The following is a 16,443-nucleotide window of genomic DNA, read 5'->3' as shown; positions in this document are numbered from 1 at the left end:
TTACCCTGTGACCTAAGGGATGTTCTCACACATTCCCCTTTTTTGAGATCCCAACATGGACACCATCCCATTGCTCCTGGGAAGAAAGTCACATTTGAGCAGCTCTTTCACCCCTTGGTAAATGGCCTGAGATGTAAGCATCAGAACTGAAGCCAATTCTGTGAGTGAATTAAAAATTGAAATTACATCAAATGCGGGCTTCTAAATTAAAGCTTAAGCATTTTCCTAGTTTTTTTCTGGCTGACTCATGACATTCTGAGGCAGTCATTTTGATTCAGTGACATTTGAGATCTATTTGACAACTAATACCATTGACCTTTTTTTTTTTTTTTTTTTAAATCAAGTAATTCAGGGCAGCTTTCATCACCTCCTCCCTGGGCTTCCCTCTGTGGTGGGATTCAGAAATGAGGTAGAGGTCAAGGATGAGGTATCAACTAAATACAAATAGAGATGTCAGGCTTTGATGGGTTACCCCCATTTTCAAGGGCACCTGTTGTGTGTAGATATGCTGGGAAAATGGGGCTGTCAAGTCTTCAGAATGACCAGATGCCCGGCAATTATTGCCTAGCTGTCCAATGTCACCTCAACCTCACTCTGTTGTTAGAGACTCTTATACTAAAATGCACCAGCAGCTTTGTCATACTACCTTGTCCACAGATGAAGACAGACACACTTTATTATTTTCTTGGTTATCATGAATGAGTGGTTCGCAGCCAAGAGACCACTCTGGTTCCCCTCTCCCCATCAGGGGACATGTTTGGTGGTCACAGTGGTAAGACACCAGAGCTGCTGCTCAGCGTCCCACACTGCACAGGACGGCCCCCTCTCCACAACAAAGTATTGTCCAGTCTGAAGCATCAACAGTGCCAGGACTGAAACCCTGTCATAAACTGGCCATTTTCTTCCTAAAACGTTTCTGTGTACTTTTTAATAATAATAATAATAATAATACATATATATGTATATGAAAACATCAAGGCATTGGTTTGCAGATATATTTCAAAGAATATTCTCTTTTCACAGGAAAAATGGATGATCTCACCAAGCAGCTCTTTGATGACGTGCAAAAAGAAGAACAACAGAGGATGTACGAAACCTAGTTTGCCTCAGAGCTATTGCATCTGTCTCTACTTTTTTATATGTTGCCTCTCAGCTTGCAGATAGCAGGTCACAGATACAGGAAAGCTGGGACAGGAGATGGGGTGTGTGTGAATGTTTTTAGGAAGTGAGAGACTCACATGTGTGAGAGCCGAGTCCCGCAGGGTGTACCTTTCAGACAGCACAGGTTCTGCAGCTGTGGGCGGTGGGCCCCTGGGAACTTCTGGCTTTCCCTTCATTGCTCAGACAGAAAAGGTCAGGCCCTGCTGTCCCTTTCAGCTTCCATCAAGTCCAAGCAGTAAAATTATTGCCTTGAAAATAAGCCTTCCTCCCTCCCCTGTGTGTTGTGTCTGTTAACTTAACTCTTGCCCCAGACAATAAGGGGTGGAACCCACCTCATGATAGTTAAGGCAGGTTCCCAGGACCTTGTACTGTACCTGCCCCACCTTTCCTGTCTCAGTACCAAACTCTGTTAATCTGCAGAGACTGCAGTCTACACTCCCTTCTCTTCAAGAGTCAACGCAAAGCTTTTAGATCTCAAAGGAGGGATGCATGGCAGGGTGCTGGGGAAAGACAAAATATTCCTGGCACATTTCTGTTGTCTAGAAGGCTCAGGGCTAGGTGGTAGGATATACAGCTTCCCTGTGCATTTAGTTGGCAGGAGAGCCTGGATCTTAGTAAGGAGCTGGATGCCAAAACATTAGTGGAGAGAATGAAACTGAAGAGCTCCAAGAGTTAACAGATATGTGTTTCCTGGTCCTGTGTGAGTAGGAGATTTTGCTCGTCACCTTGAAAATTTTATTTTTCAGTGAACTCTCAACTCTAGGAGAGGAGCTCAGTTCTTGGCTTAGTTCACTGTAACCTGGGGCCACTTGGGAACAATTATTTCAGGAAGGGGTTTGGAGAGGCAGGCTGAGGCCAGGTCACTTTAAGTTCCTTGCAGTCCTCATCAGCATTCATCTATAGCTTGGTCTGATCCCCGGTCAGCTGACTCGAGACATTTTAGCACCTGTCACAACCCTCAAGGGGCCTCCAGATGCCTGAAGTCTGTGTGTGACTCCCAACCAAAGTAGGTACAAGTCTGAGATTCTTTCGACATAGACTCCTGGTTGCGCTTTGCTTCTTTAAAGATGCTTTACTGGCCTCTTAGGAGCACAAAGTTGAGAAGTTTGTTAATATCTACAAAAGGAAACACAAACCTGCTGGGAATGTGACTCCCTTCCTGGGGGCTCTCCCTTTGTGCTATGTAAGTCAGTCATAAATGAACTGAGATGACAGCCTAGCAAGTAGAGTGGTGATCATAGAAACTGCTGGAGTCCCTAGGACTGCTTCTGTTCTGCTGGCCCCTCTGAGTTATGTAGGGCTGGTCTGGGTCATGTCTCTCTTTGGCTATTTTCTTCATCAGTCATCCCATATTTAATTGAGCAGCTGTCTCACAAGGAATTGGGTTTCCCTGGACTTTGGAGCACCTGGATTTGCTGCAGTTTATTGCAGAATGTTAGAAGGGCTGGCTCCTTTGACAGGTTAAATGGCTGTATTAACTTATTTAGGACCCAGCCAAACCCTTCTAGGATCCTTGGAACTCAGCAGGGGCTAGCACTTGGCAGAATGTGCCAAGGTCTTTGCCAAGGGAAGGGGCTCCTCCAAGAGACCACAGGGAACCACATAGAACTAGGGTGGCTTCAGGAGTGGAGTATCCCAACCACCACTGAGTCTTTGAGTTCAGCCTCCCTATCCTGTGTTTCCTCTGTGTGACCATAGTAGAGCCACATTTCTCAGAAGGTATAAAAAAATTTCTGTAACCTAAGGGGACAGGCAACAGTCAGCTAAAAATAAGGCCATTGGAATGGTCACAGTGGATCCTAATTAACATGTCTCCTTTCCGAGTCTCTTATTTTCAAGATGATGTATGGTTCTAATTCATGGTTAAGACTTGAGAAATTCTGAATTAGTTATTTCTTTTCTTTTGCTCCTAGACTTCTTGAAAAAAGTTTTGAACTGAAAACACAAGACTATGAGAAGCAGATCTGGTCTTTGAAAGAAGACATTCAAGCTCTCAAAGAGGAGAAAATGCACTTGCATCATCAACTAGAGGAAGAACGTGTCACCTCAGACGGCTTAAAGGGGGAGGTGGCCCAACTGAGAAAGCAGGCAAAGGTAGAAGGGGCTTTTCACTTGCAGATGAGCTCCCTGGCTCCGGTCTTTGAGCCTCCTGTAGGGAGCAGTTTCACACTCCCACAGGATCAGACATTTAAGAGCATCTGTGTAAAGGCCACAGTCAAAATGACCCTGATTCCTTCAGTTCTTCCAAGGATGAACTCCCAAGTTGCCTTTGACTTACCAATAGTTGCTTTTCATATTTTAAAAGTCCACTTTCTAACTCTTTTGAAATTATATGAATATGGTTTATGAAGTTATTCAAATATGTTTACCTAGAGAACATTTTCAAATTAAATTATAAATTGATTGTGAATCATTATTATACATTCCATCGTGTTATATTTCTATAAATACCCGTATTAAAATTAAATTACCTTGTTATCAGAATCTTTTGTTTTAAGTTATTATCAGAAAATCCACAATAGTAATGATCCATGCTTGGACAATCGAGGCTTAACTGAATTCCTTCCCTACCAGGAAACACAAACTCGAATGTCCCTCTATTCTTCAACGCAAAACATTTCGGTATAAATTTGGAAAGCTTGTAAGCTTCCACTAAATAAATGAATTGTATGTTAGTAGAATATTAGCAAGATCATGCAAATATTCTCTGTAACTGTCATGGAATACCCACACGTGACTTAGAAGAACTTTAAGAATCACATCTGGGTCACCTCTTGACTTCACAGGAGAGCTGTCTATCTTCTCTGGGCCAGTTTCTTATTGTTTAAAAGAAGGAGTTTGGGGGATGCCTGGGTGGCTCAGTGGTTGAGTGTCTGCCTTCGGCTCAGGGTGTGATCCTGAAGTCCTGGGATCGAGTCCCACATCGGGCTCCCTGCATGGAGCCTCTTCTCTCTCTGCCTGTGTCTCTGCCTCTCTCTCTCTCTCTCTCTCTCTCTCTCTCTCTGTATGTCTCTCATGAATAAATAAAAAAAATCTTTGAAAAAAAAAAGAAGAAGGAGTTTGGACTGTGGGACCAAGGAGGACCACATATTGCTCTGACTGCTTCACACTCAGGAGTCCCATGAGGCTAGCATTGCATCATCTGACTAGTCTACGTCTTGGGACATCACATGGCTGCTCTTGGAGTGAGGCACCACTACTTGTCACTCACTTCGTCTTGGTAGCTAAAATTGTGGTCCAAACTCTCTGATGTGGTATATTAAGATTAGTCTGATTTTCACAGAAAATAAACATAATCAGTCTATAAGTAAGTACATGTATGACTTGGAACATTTGCTGAAACATTACCAAGAGCAGGGGTTTTGGATCGGACCGTCCTGGGGCCCTGTCAGCCCTGAGCATGCCATCTCACCTTCTGTAGCCCCAGTTTTCTCATCCATAAATTATCACCCCATCACCATGTGGCCTGTTATAAGGATTAGGTGATGTACCTAAAGTGATCGGTAAATTCAGTTAGATTTCCCTCCTCATCCTCTGACGAAACTGGAGCTGTAGCCCTTAAACACTGAGACTGAGAAAAGATTAAGGAGGGCCTATTTCCACACTGCATATCACTCAATGCTATGAAAACACACACCTGTGATCCCTACTGAGGCTGACCTCACAAGGTAATAAAGCAGAATACAACCTCTTCCCCACACCCTGTGCTCCCCCTCAGGACACCTAGTCGCACCCTCACAGCCAACTCCCAACCTCCTGGGTACCCCTGGCTCTACTGCTGTGCCACATGTAAACCTGGTGGGAGCCCACACCCAATATTACGACAGTGGTGTTGCCCACATCCCTGCATCCAAGAGTTCATCATACAGTGAAAGAGGATTTAGCCTCTTCTGTCGGGCCCCTTTCCTCCCCACCCCACCCAAAACTTAGTAAGGAGCTACTTTTTCCCTTTACATAGTAAGGATATTAATTCTATTGCTGCAACCAACTATATCTGGGAATAAGTTGTTAAATATGCTTCAAGGCTACATTGTGTGGGCAGTGAAGGTTTTAACAAGATTTTAACTGGGTGATGATGTCTTGGGTAGACACACAATACCATAATAGTGTTCTCTTTGTCTGACATAAGCCATAATAGCTATTTTTTCTTCACCCGGTATGGTCGTTGCTGTGATACAGACAATCTCTGAGTTTGAAAAGGAGATAGAGCTACTTCAGACACAGAAGATCGATGTGGAGAAACATGTGCAATCACAGAAACGGGAAATGAGAGGTAAGAAAAATATGAGTCACTGAGCCCATGGGTGCAGAAACAAGTTTATTACAGGTGTCACTGCTAAGGAAATGTATCCCTTGGTGTGAGCCTGGTTGGCTTGCTGTTTGGTTGGACATGTGGTAGGTTGAATAGCTGCTTGACTTCATAGCTGATAGGTTGGTTGGCTGATTGGTTGAATAGTTGTTAAGTTAGCTGTTGGCATGGTTAGCTGGACACTCTGAGTGAAATCTAGAGAACTAGGAATGGGAGAAGAGAAATCATGCAAATCTGTAATTTATACCAGCTCTGCCTTTTCCTCTCAGAAAAGATGTCTGAGATCACCAAACAACTTCTTGAAAGCTATGACATTGAAGATGTTAGAAGCAGGTAATCATTTTTGCATTACCAGACATTTAGAAACATGTAGCACAGGAGTGAGATGATAGATTTTCTTACCCCTCCTTATTTTCCAGGCTCTCATTGGAAGATTTGGAACATTTAAATGAGGATGGAGAACTTTGGTTTGCTTATGAAGGACTAAAGAAAGCAACACAGTGAGAAACTCCCCCCAGAGTTCTTTTTGCTTTTCAGAGATGATAGATATAGGAAAGTAACGAGTTTATCTTCCACAGATTTGACGCAGAGGAAACTCCTTATGGTGGGATGATCCAGTAATTACTGGAAATATTTCAAGAATTAAGTAATGAGTTTAATAATGAAAAAAAAATATTTTTAGGGCAAACTTCCAAGTCCTAAAACCTGTAATCTGTGCAGGGAAAACTGATTATATCAAATAAATTAGCTAATGTTGCTATAGACATAGAACTATGTTTAATTTTAAGGAATTTGCTATAATCTTTTATATACAGACATTATTTTTCAGAGAAATTTCAGGTCCACAGCAAAATTTAGCGGAAAGTATAAGGATTTCTCAGAGGTATCCCTACACTCACCCCACATAACCAGTATCAGTATCCCCCACCAGAGTGATACATTTGTTAAAATTGATGAACATCGTTGATCTGTCATTATCACCTAGAATCAATAGTTTACTTCGGGGTTCACTGTTGGTGTTATACATTCTGTGAGTTTGACAGATGCATAATGAATGTATATTTACTATTGTTGCATCATACAAACATATTCTTAAACTATGAAAGTGTAATTTTAACGTGTCTAAAATTTCTTACCATTAACTGCCTGTTAGTGCCACATAATGCTTCCTAACTAGCTAGAAGAATTTTATAATTCTATGTACCTAAGTCCATAGCCTGTCACTATGTGTACATAAGTAAACTTTACATCCTTAGCAGGGCCTAAATTGTGAATTTTCGTAACTACTGCACATGTACACGCTCACAGCCGCACAACAAAATAAAGACTATGTGGTTCATTTCTGACCCCTCCTCTGACAGTGTCTTGGAGAGCCATTTCCAGTCCCAGAAGGATTGCTACGAAAAGGAGATCGAAGCTTTGAACTTCAAAGTGGTGCATCTAAGTCAAGAAATCAACCACCTGCAGAAATTATTTAGAGAAGAGACTGACATCAATGAAAGTATCCGTCATGAAGTTACCAGGCTAACATCAGAAAACATGGTATGGTCTCAGCCATGGGCCCCGGGTGGCCATGTAATGTAGCCATTATTCTAGAGATGCCATTTGTTAGTGGGATAAAATTCAGTTTCCTGGCAGTAAACAATGGATTAGAATGTTTTCTAGGAATGAAATAACTGAGTCAGAAGATAAAACTATAAAATTACCCTGGGATAGAGAGCACTTTGATTTGAGAATGGGTTTATTTACCATAGGATGGGTTCAAATTCTGTGATGCATGTGTGTGTGTGTGTGTTTAAATCTGTGTATTTTAAGTCTGCCCTAACACCGTGGAAAGTGACAAAAGAAACCCCAAACACTAAGGTAGAAGAACTCTGAGTGGGGCAGGTGTTCGGGTCCGTCTCTCTGCTTATTTTCTCAAGGACTTCTCTCTTCTGTGATGCCTATTCTTTCCCTGAGTTTGTCTCATCCTTTCTTTTAACTCAAGCCTGCAGCCATGGAGAAATGCTATAGAAATCTCCTGACTCAAAGAACATCCCTTTCTTAACCCCACATCACCTATAGCCACCACCTGTTTCTTGGGGGCAGCTGGCCAGGCTCCTTGGGGGCCACCTCACAGCCACACCAATCTGTCGTGTGCACCATGTGCACTGACCAGCTGCCTGCACATGGCTGAGCCCAAAGCATCCCTTTCCACCTCCATCTTCTCCCTCAGCAACATCTGGTGACGTTAATCATTCCCTCTTCCTCCCTCCGGTTTGTTCTGTCACCTTGCAGGATACCACGCTTTCCTACAGGTCCTCAGCCCACCTCCCTGGCTACCCCTTCTCAGCTTTCTTACCACTTCCTTCTCCTCTGCCTCGCCTGAGAATATTAGGACATCTCTGGGCTGTGTCACAGGTGAGGAGGTGTGACCCTGGGCGCAGCAGGCATGTGAAGCAGGGGTTAAGGACCTTGTCTTTTTTAATCCTTTGGTTGAAGCTTTAATGAGGACCAGTGCAGAACATGCACCCAAATACACAATCAAGCAAGTATTCTTCATGTACACTTCAGAGAGGCACAGGTTTTTTTTAACTTGGACAACACAGGTTTTAAAACTTGGACAACAGGAAAACTGTTTACCTGACTGAGGATGGGCAGGAGTGATGTTTACAGAAATATGCAGATAGATGAGGACAAACTGGATCATTCCAGACCTCTACGAAAAGAGCAGTGCACTGCCTGAAATTCATAGGGCACGGAGGGGCCTCTTTGAGACAATATTCGATATTCGTGTTCCTAGATGAGGAGATGATGTTTCTGGGCCCGGGCCGAGGAGGCTGGCTCACCTCAGCAGAGCCCCCCACACCCTCCCAGAGAGTGTACTTCCTTCTCCCTCAGGAGACCTCGGGGATACCATGGTCATAGCCGTGTGAGAACCACTCCCTCCAAACATGCTGGTATTGCCTGTGGCTCTGTATAGATCTTGAAGTAAAAAGCCATAATGCCAAACCAGTCTAACGCCTTGGCTGGCCCTGCTGCACAGCTATACCAGATGTTTCCACTCCCTGGGCTTAAGCACCTAGACAGTCTAGTTTACTTCTGAGTAGCTCTGAGGTTTTGAAGTTCACAGACAAAAGTGTTTTGCATTCAAATATTTATAATTCTTCTCTAAAGATGATCCCAGACTTTAAACAGCAAATTTCAGAGCTGGAGAAACAGAAGCAAGATCTGGAAACCCGCCTGAATGAACAAACAGAAAGCATGAAAGGTAACTGAAACTGCCATGAAACCACTTCTAGAAAATGGATTCTCATGTCCAGGAAATGACAGAGAAATCATTATACCCAGGGATCTCGAACTCTGGTTCTCCAGGGGCCCAACCAGGTAACATAAATGAGAAAAGAGGGCTTTTTGGAGGGGACCATAAGGTACACAGCATTCAGAGGTGCAGCAGCCTCCAAGCTCCATTGATTGTTGCCATGTGGGACTATTGGCCCCAGTGTCACTTGATATTCCTATTTGTAAGGAAAAGCCAGAAATCCAGATTTTTATGTGAAATGTCACAAGTTTGGGATTATAGCTTGGGAAATATTTAAACATTGTTCAGAGGACAGCCTGGGTGGCTCAGCGGTTTAACGCCGCCTCAGCCCAGGGCCTGATTCTGGAGATCCGGGATCAAGTCCCATGTTGGGCTCCCTGCATGGAGCCTGCCTGTCTCTCTGCCTGTCTCTCTGTCTCTCTTGAATAAATAAATAAAATCTTAAAAAAAATAAAATAAACATTGTTCAGAGCAAACAAAACCTCATCCCAGGCAAGAAACAACTTAGGACTGTTGAAAAGCATGACCAAACCCAAATCAGACTGCCATATGGACCCCAAAGTCATGACAGCTCTTCTCACGACAGGAAAACTGGAAGAATTGTCTAATCAGTTGAACCGCAATCGAGAAGAGGAGGGAACACAAAGAAAGTAAGTGTTAACGTGTATGTTCTTCAAGTTCATGCTCATGTAATGCTTTTCTTTTCTGGAATTGTGGAAGATAACCAAGATATGTTAATAAGGCAAAAAAGCAAGGTGCTGATTGAGGTATATATTACCATTCAGATGTGAAAGAAAGAAACACATATGTACACACAACACACACACACACACACACACACACACACACACACACACACATATAAGGGAGAACATATAAGAATCAAAACATTGCTTGGTTCCAGGGAGGGTAATTGGATGGCTGGTACACAGGGAAGGCGAGAGAACTTACTTTTCACCGTGTACCCTCTTATTCCCTTAGAATGTTGTGCCGCACACAGGGATTGTGTGTTCAAAAAACTGATGAAATAAGATTGTGTGAGAGAGAACAGATTTTCTCATAAGCAGACCATTTAGGATAAGGCTTGAAATCCATGTTCAGAGAGTCTTCACTGATAATCCCCTCAAATTTGCATCTTGACCAGCAGAGGGCCTGGTGCTGTGGTGGGACCTTACGAAGCCGTCTTGCTGCCAATTCACTGACATACTCACTTTGCAGAGTGATACATGGACGTCCTATGTCCTAGAGAACATTTTTAGTCATGTGACTTTATTGGTAGGATGGGAATGAAATGAGGGCCCCAAACTGTAGGAAAGCGGTGAGACACAGTCTGGGATCTCTTTTGACAAGCTACTACTCCTCTTCTTTCTGACCCCTGGCTTTTTGAGAGTCTGGTCCCCAGGCCTTTCACAAAGGAGATAATCACTGGGCTTGTGGTCATAAGAGTGTGAGTGGGCGTGGATGTCCAGGGGGAACAGTCAACATCCTTTGGCAGAATGGAGGCAAGAATCTCTTAACAGGTTAGAGACACCGGTACAGTCGTGGACAATTTTATACCCAGCCAGCCCTGATCTTCACCCCCTCGCCCCTGCTTTAAGGACATTGCTATTCAAGTACTATTCACTTTACACATAAATTGGCCAAAGGATTTTTCTGTCTTGAAAATAATCAGCATTTGCTTTGACAATGAGTGACTTGTCCATGATGGTCAAACGGATACCAAAATTTCCTCTTTTTCTCAGGACCATAGAGGCCCAAAATGAAATACACATCAAAGAGAAAGAGAAGCTGATCAGTAAGATTCAAGAAATGCAGGAGGCCAGTGAGCACTTGAAGAAACAATTTGAAACTGAAAGTGAAGTCAAGAGTACTTTCCGGCAGGAAGCGTCTCGTCTAACTATGGAAAACAGGGTAAGAAGTTTTCCAACTTTTTTTTTTTCAACTTGTTAATAGATGATATGTGCAGGTGTCACCAAAAGCGGGGAGGGACCACCTAAAACATACGATGAACGGCTGTAGACCAAAAGCCACTTCCGTCAGAGCAATCTGTGTCCCTATCTCAGCAGACAGCTGGCCTCTGATGTGGCAGCCTGCTGCCAGGGAGCCTTGGCGACTTTCACTGGCCTGACGAGGGGAGTGTCCGATAAAGCGAAGAGATGATAAGCAAAGAGATGAGCACTGTCCCATGAATGGCACCCATTGAGATGATGATGTTCTGGTCTAGAGCAAGCCTTTCCCTATTAAAGGGACATGCTTGTTTTGGGGCTATGCCCTCCCTACAATTTTTCTAGTCAAAATGTTCCGCTATGAAGTGACCATGATGGCACATGACAAATGTTTTAAATCGTTAAAGTCTTCGTAAAATTGTAAATGCCCTTGTCAAAATGAAATCGGTCGAGTCTAAGTCAGGCCCCAGCAATTCTTTTGGAATTTTTTGGTGCGTGAAACACCACAGTGGTAGACGGGTCACTTTCCTGGGAGTTGGACATGCTCAGACTCCCTCCTGGCCTGGCGACCTCCAAGACTGTAACCAGAAAAGGACTCCTCCCCAGGGCAATGGTCAGCAGCCTGGACAGGCCCACAGGCCTTACACTGTGTTGTCAGGGTGCCCCATTTCTTGTCTCACAGGAAAACCATGATAGGGTAAAATCATATCTTGTAGTATGAGGATTTAACTTTAAACGGGTAATTATATCCAAAGGAATCCAAAGAGTTTAACATTGAATAGAAAGTAACACATTCCAGTCAGGGAGACCTAGATAATAAACATCTTTTTCTGAGGGGGCTACAACTTCCTCAGAGAATGGCCTCCTCAGGTCACACCAGATAAGCAACTGCCTGCTGAACTTGTGTGAGAGGTTGTCCTGCCTTCTGCACTGGTGCCTACGTGTAGGTCCCTGGGGTCTCAGTTGGAGCCAGTCATAAGGAAGGGGGTAGGTAGGTGGCTCATGTATGTTGCATATCTTGTCCCATGTGAACATTTGCTCTCTCACCATGAGCATGTGGCTCTAGGTTTTGTCAGTCCCTGAGTTGTGTGGGATTCATGTGCGTTGGTTTCTGATGCTCCAGTGTCAGAGGAAGGTGCGGTGCAGTCCCACCCAGTGCCTTTCCCAGAGCCCCCTCTGTGTGTGTGGCTCTGTTCCCAGGCAGGACAAAGCAATGCTGCTGCTTCCACCATGCGCTTAGCTGGGGAACAATCATAGCAACGTGTTCATTCTAACAGAGTATTCCCAACCCAGTGAGTGACCTCAGTGTCATAAATGAACAGGTTAATACACAACAAAAGAATATAATTTCTGTATATTAGGTGGTGGATGCTACCCACAAATGAGACTTACCTGTGTTAGTTTCTAAGATCTACCATAACAATTACCACAAACCGGGTGGCTTTAAACAACAAAAATTTGTTCTCTCACAGTTGTAAAAAACAGAAGTCCAAATTCAACAGGACAGCAGGGCCACACTCCTCCAAAATCTCTAGGGGAGAATCCTGCCTTGCTTATTCCAGCTGCTGGTGGCTCCCACACCCCTTCATTTGTGGCAACATAACCCCAACCTCTGCCTGTGTCTTCATATGGCTGTGTCTCTCTCTGTCCTTTTCTGTCTATTAGAAGGAGACTAGATTTAGGATCCATCCCAATCCAGTATGATCTCATATTGATCCTTAGTTTAATTGCAACTCTAAAGACTCTATTTCTAAATAAGTTCACATTCTAGGGTTTTAGGTAGACATGAATTTTTGAGGAGACACTATTTGAACCACTACATAATTTTGGAGTCAAAGAAAAAATCCTTATTAAAAAAGGAAAAAAAAAATAGTGATCATCTCACCATTTATCAAAGAAATTCAAAATTAAAACTACATGTTATTGTTGCCCTTCAAGTTATAGAGATCTTATGGTGCCGGTGAAAATACCTGGCAGTGGGCACTGTCACACATTGTTTCCAGGGATAGCAATTGGCATCAACTTTCTCAGAGGTAATGTGGAGGCAAATAATATGAACCTTTGGATTCACATTCTTTTTGACTCAGTAATGCAACTTCTAATATCTTATTATCCTAAGTAATTAGATATAGGAACAAAGATTTTTGTTCAGAGTGGCCATCACAGTAAAAAAATGCATGTCCAACAGTAGTGGGTAAAACAAGTTGTTGTATATCATATGACTTAGGTATTAAAATGACAGCTTGCATATATTATCAATGACATGGGAATGTGTCCTCAATATAATGAGAAAAATATAGAATTGAAAACTTCATAAGCAGTATGATCACAATTCTATAAAATGTGCAGGTGTCAGATTAGAAAAGAAAGAAAGGAATGAAATCAAAATGTGAACAGTGGTTTCCTCCAGGTTCTTGTTGACTGGTAACTTTTATTTTTAGATGTATTTTAGGATGGACTGAGACAGGAGGGAAAAAACTGAAGTTCCTAACATGTTTAGCCAGAGACCCAGAATTGTAGCAGAGGAGATGTGGCCAAAGAGTGGAAACAGCACAGTCTCCCTTGGCACCCAGAGTCCCCAGAGAGCCCGTGGCTGTAGTGGCTGTGCGTGGGACACTGTGGGATGAGAAGCCTGAATCCTTTCTGAGTCAAAGCCCTTAGAATTCAGAAAGAACCTAAACACTCTACCCTTTCTAAGAAATATTTATAGGCATCCAGGACTCTGCTGGTTCTTGAGCCAAATTTAGCATGGGCAGGACCACCCCTTTATCATGAAGGAAATGCAAAACCAGGACCCAAATCTCTGAAGTTTCTCTGCCTCAAGCTTCTGATATCAGGAGAACCCATTTTCACACATTCATATTTTTCAATTCTCTCTGACAGGCATTACTTTAAGGGAAAAATAGATCAAGATCAATATTGCATATCCATACAGTAGGATATTATTCAGTCACAACAAGGAATGAAGTCCTGATGCATGCTTGAAACTGATGAGCCTTGAAAACATTATGCTAAGTGAAAGAAGCCAGACCCAAAAGGCCACATATTGTATGATTCGCCTTATGTTCAGTGTCCAGAAGAAGCAAATAATAAAGAGTCAGAAAGTAGATTGGTGATTATCAAGGACAGGAGGGGACTAGGGAAATGTTACAGGTTTCTTTCTGGTGTGACAAAAGTGTTCCAGAATTAGATGATGGTGATGGTTGCCATCGTATAGCTGACTTTAGAAAAGCACTGAGTGTACACTTCAAATGAGTGAATTGCATGGTATATGAATTATAGCTTAATAAAGCTGTTACCAAAAACACAGATTGATGCTTCTAAGCTAATGTCTTTGTTTGTTTTGAATCTGTAGGATCTTGAAGAAGAGTTAGACATGAAGGACAGAGTGATCAAGAAGCTACAAGATCAAGTCAAGACTCTAACCAAGACGATTGAAAAGGGTAGGAAAAATAACATTCTCTTTCCTACCTTTTGAACTGTTGGCTAAGGTTAGCATGCATTGTTTGTTTCCTGATGTGGCCCAGAGTCTCTGAAACTCAAAGGAATAATTCTTAACTGGGGAATGTGGGGGATGGGTTGGGGCTCAGTGATGGGCTAATGGAAAGATCCTTTGGCCAGAGGATAACTCACCAGCCCTCAGATAATTCCAGATGCACTCATGTCATCTTAAGGGATGCCCTGTAATGAATACTTTTAATCTCTTCTGTGATTAACTCTCTCCTTTTAAAAATGAAACTGTGAACAAGTTTCAAATATAACTGCTTTGAAAGTCTCTTCCTCTCCCAGTTACATAGGATCAATATCTCCATTTCTATTAGAAGAGAGAAGAGATCTAAGAAGATAGACAGTAGTCCTGAACATGGACTGAACTTCACACTTTGAATGCCCTCGTGAGCTCCTAAGAAAAGGACCCCATGAGTTTCTTTCCCTCGGCTGTTACTGAATCAGTGAACTTAGCTGACTTCTCTCTTCTACGCTCTTGATTCATATTGCATATTGCTTCCTCTTCCTCCCAATCTGGATCACTAAGGCTGTATCTCCAACTGTCTGCTCCTTTTTCTGCATTCATTTCTTTGAAGAGCTCCTTTATTGGTATTTATTCCACTCTCACTTCAATCTCAAAATATCCACCACCAACATGAGGATCCTTCTCCTTCAATAATTAATGATAAATGTCAGTCTGCCTCATGAGGGCAAGGACCATGTCTGTCCTTCCCAAGCCCCCATAGTGTCCCCATTGGAATGGATGGATGAACCACCATCTCAACACACGGACTTCCAAAATCTACCTCCCACCTCTCACCTTTTTTCCTGAGTCCTGGCTCCTTTTTGCCTCCAAAATACTTTCTTTGCCTTTCTATTACCTCTTCCAACCCCACGTGTCTAAAGTGGAATACATCAGCTTCCCTTCCTATATTAGTTATCTATTGTCCTATAACAAACTATCTTGAAATTTAGCAACTTAAAACAATGCATGCTTAGCAACACACAGATTCTGAGAGTCAAGAATGTGGGAGCAACTTAGCTGTGTGGTTCTCTGAGCACCATCAAATCATCAGTAGGGACACAGTCACCTCAGGGCTTAGTGGGCTGTAGCATCTGCTTCCAGGCTCAGCCACATGACTCTTGGTAGGAAGCCAACATCTTTTGAACTCTCCATAGGTGCCGTTCACTTCCAGAGTCCCTGCAAGAAACAAGCCCAGATACAAGTCACCACATTCAAGAATACCCAAAGTGTAATGTCCTTATCAGATGTGTCTGCTTTATTTATTGTTCATCCAGGTCCAGATGCAGGGTACCAATCAGACATCATGCTTACCATAAACAGTATCGCTTAGTAAAACGGTTGACCTTCTACCTTTATTAGTCTCCAAGAGAAAAGAGCTAGTATGTTAGCAGGAGAAATTTTTTTTTTTTGAAGCAGGAGAAATTCTTATAGAGAAATAAGGAAGTTCTGTTAACTCGCTACCTGTGCCACCTTCTTTTTCACCCACCAGACCCTACTCACCCTTCTCGGCCCAACTACTGTGCTTCCTCCTTGATTTGTTAAGAGTTCCAGCCACTTCTGTGTGAATTCTTACAGCCCCTGTATTAATTTCTTATGGCTGCTGTAACAAATCAGCATAAAATTAGTGGCTTAACACAACACAGATTTGTTATCTTACAGTTCTGGAGGCCAGAAGTCCAATACGATTTTCACGGAGTTAAAAATCAGTATGTCAGCAGGGCTGTGTTCCTTCTGGAGGCTTTTGGGGAGAGTCTTTTCACTTGTCTTTCCAGCTTCTAAAGCCCACCCACATTTCTTGGCTTATGCGTCCCTTCCTCTCTCTTCCAGCTCAACAGTATAACATCTTCAAAATCTTTCTGACTCTTGGGATGCCTGGGTGGCTCAGTGGTTGAGCATCTGCGTTTGGCTCAGGGCGTAATCCCGTAGTCCCAGGATCGAGTCCCACATCGGGGTCCCCGCATGGAGCCTGCTTCTCCCTCTGCCTATGTCTCTGCCTCTCTCTCTGTGTCTCTCATGAATAAATAAAAATCTTTATAAAAAAATATTTGACTCCTAACCTCTGTTTCTGTCATTACATCTCATCTCAGAGTGGACATGAATCTTTGGCGACGAGAGGGCAGACTCTGGCCCACCCAAAGATGTCCACATCCCAATCCCCAGCACTTATACAGCAAAGGAGATTTTGCCAATGTGATTAAATTAAGGATCTTGCGAT

The 16,443-nt window shown here is 42.9% G+C and overlaps 1 protein-coding gene across 5 annotated transcripts in view; it reads left to right on the top strand.

The window, feature by feature from the left end:
- Positions 1-16,443, top strand: part of MYO5C (myosin VC) — a 93,534-nt gene that overhangs the window by 56,410 nt on the left and 20,681 nt on the right. For 2 of the 5 annotated variants that reach the window (XM_072738560.1, XM_072738557.1), the window contains exons 24-34: positions 1,024-1,087; positions 3,075-3,255; positions 5,341-5,434; positions 5,740-5,803; positions 5,890-5,970; positions 6,832-7,012; positions 7,748-7,870; positions 8,627-8,720; positions 9,358-9,421; positions 10,514-10,682; positions 14,073-14,160. In XM_072738560.1, the coding sequence (XP_072594661.1) occupies positions 1,024-1,087; positions 3,075-3,255; positions 5,341-5,434; positions 5,740-5,803; positions 5,890-5,970; positions 6,832-7,012; positions 7,748-7,870; positions 8,627-8,720; positions 9,358-9,421; positions 10,514-10,682; positions 14,073-14,160 (1,203 nt within the window). Of the gene's footprint in view, positions 1-1,023; positions 1,088-3,074; positions 3,256-5,340; positions 5,435-5,739; positions 5,804-5,889; positions 5,971-6,831; positions 7,013-7,747; positions 7,871-8,626; positions 8,721-9,357; positions 9,422-10,513; positions 10,683-14,072; positions 14,161-16,055; positions 16,271-16,443 lie in introns of those variants that run through there. The other 3 variants (XM_072738559.1, XM_072738558.1, XM_072738561.1) reach the window with 2 other exon arrangements.

The sequence above is a fragment of the Vulpes vulpes genome, chromosome 15, assembly GCF_048418805.1.
Source record: "Vulpes vulpes isolate BD-2025 chromosome 15, VulVul3, whole genome shotgun sequence".
Lineage (NCBI taxonomy): Eukaryota > Metazoa > Chordata > Mammalia > Carnivora > Canidae > Vulpes > Vulpes vulpes.
This window is presented reverse-complemented; position numbering and strand designations above follow the sequence as displayed.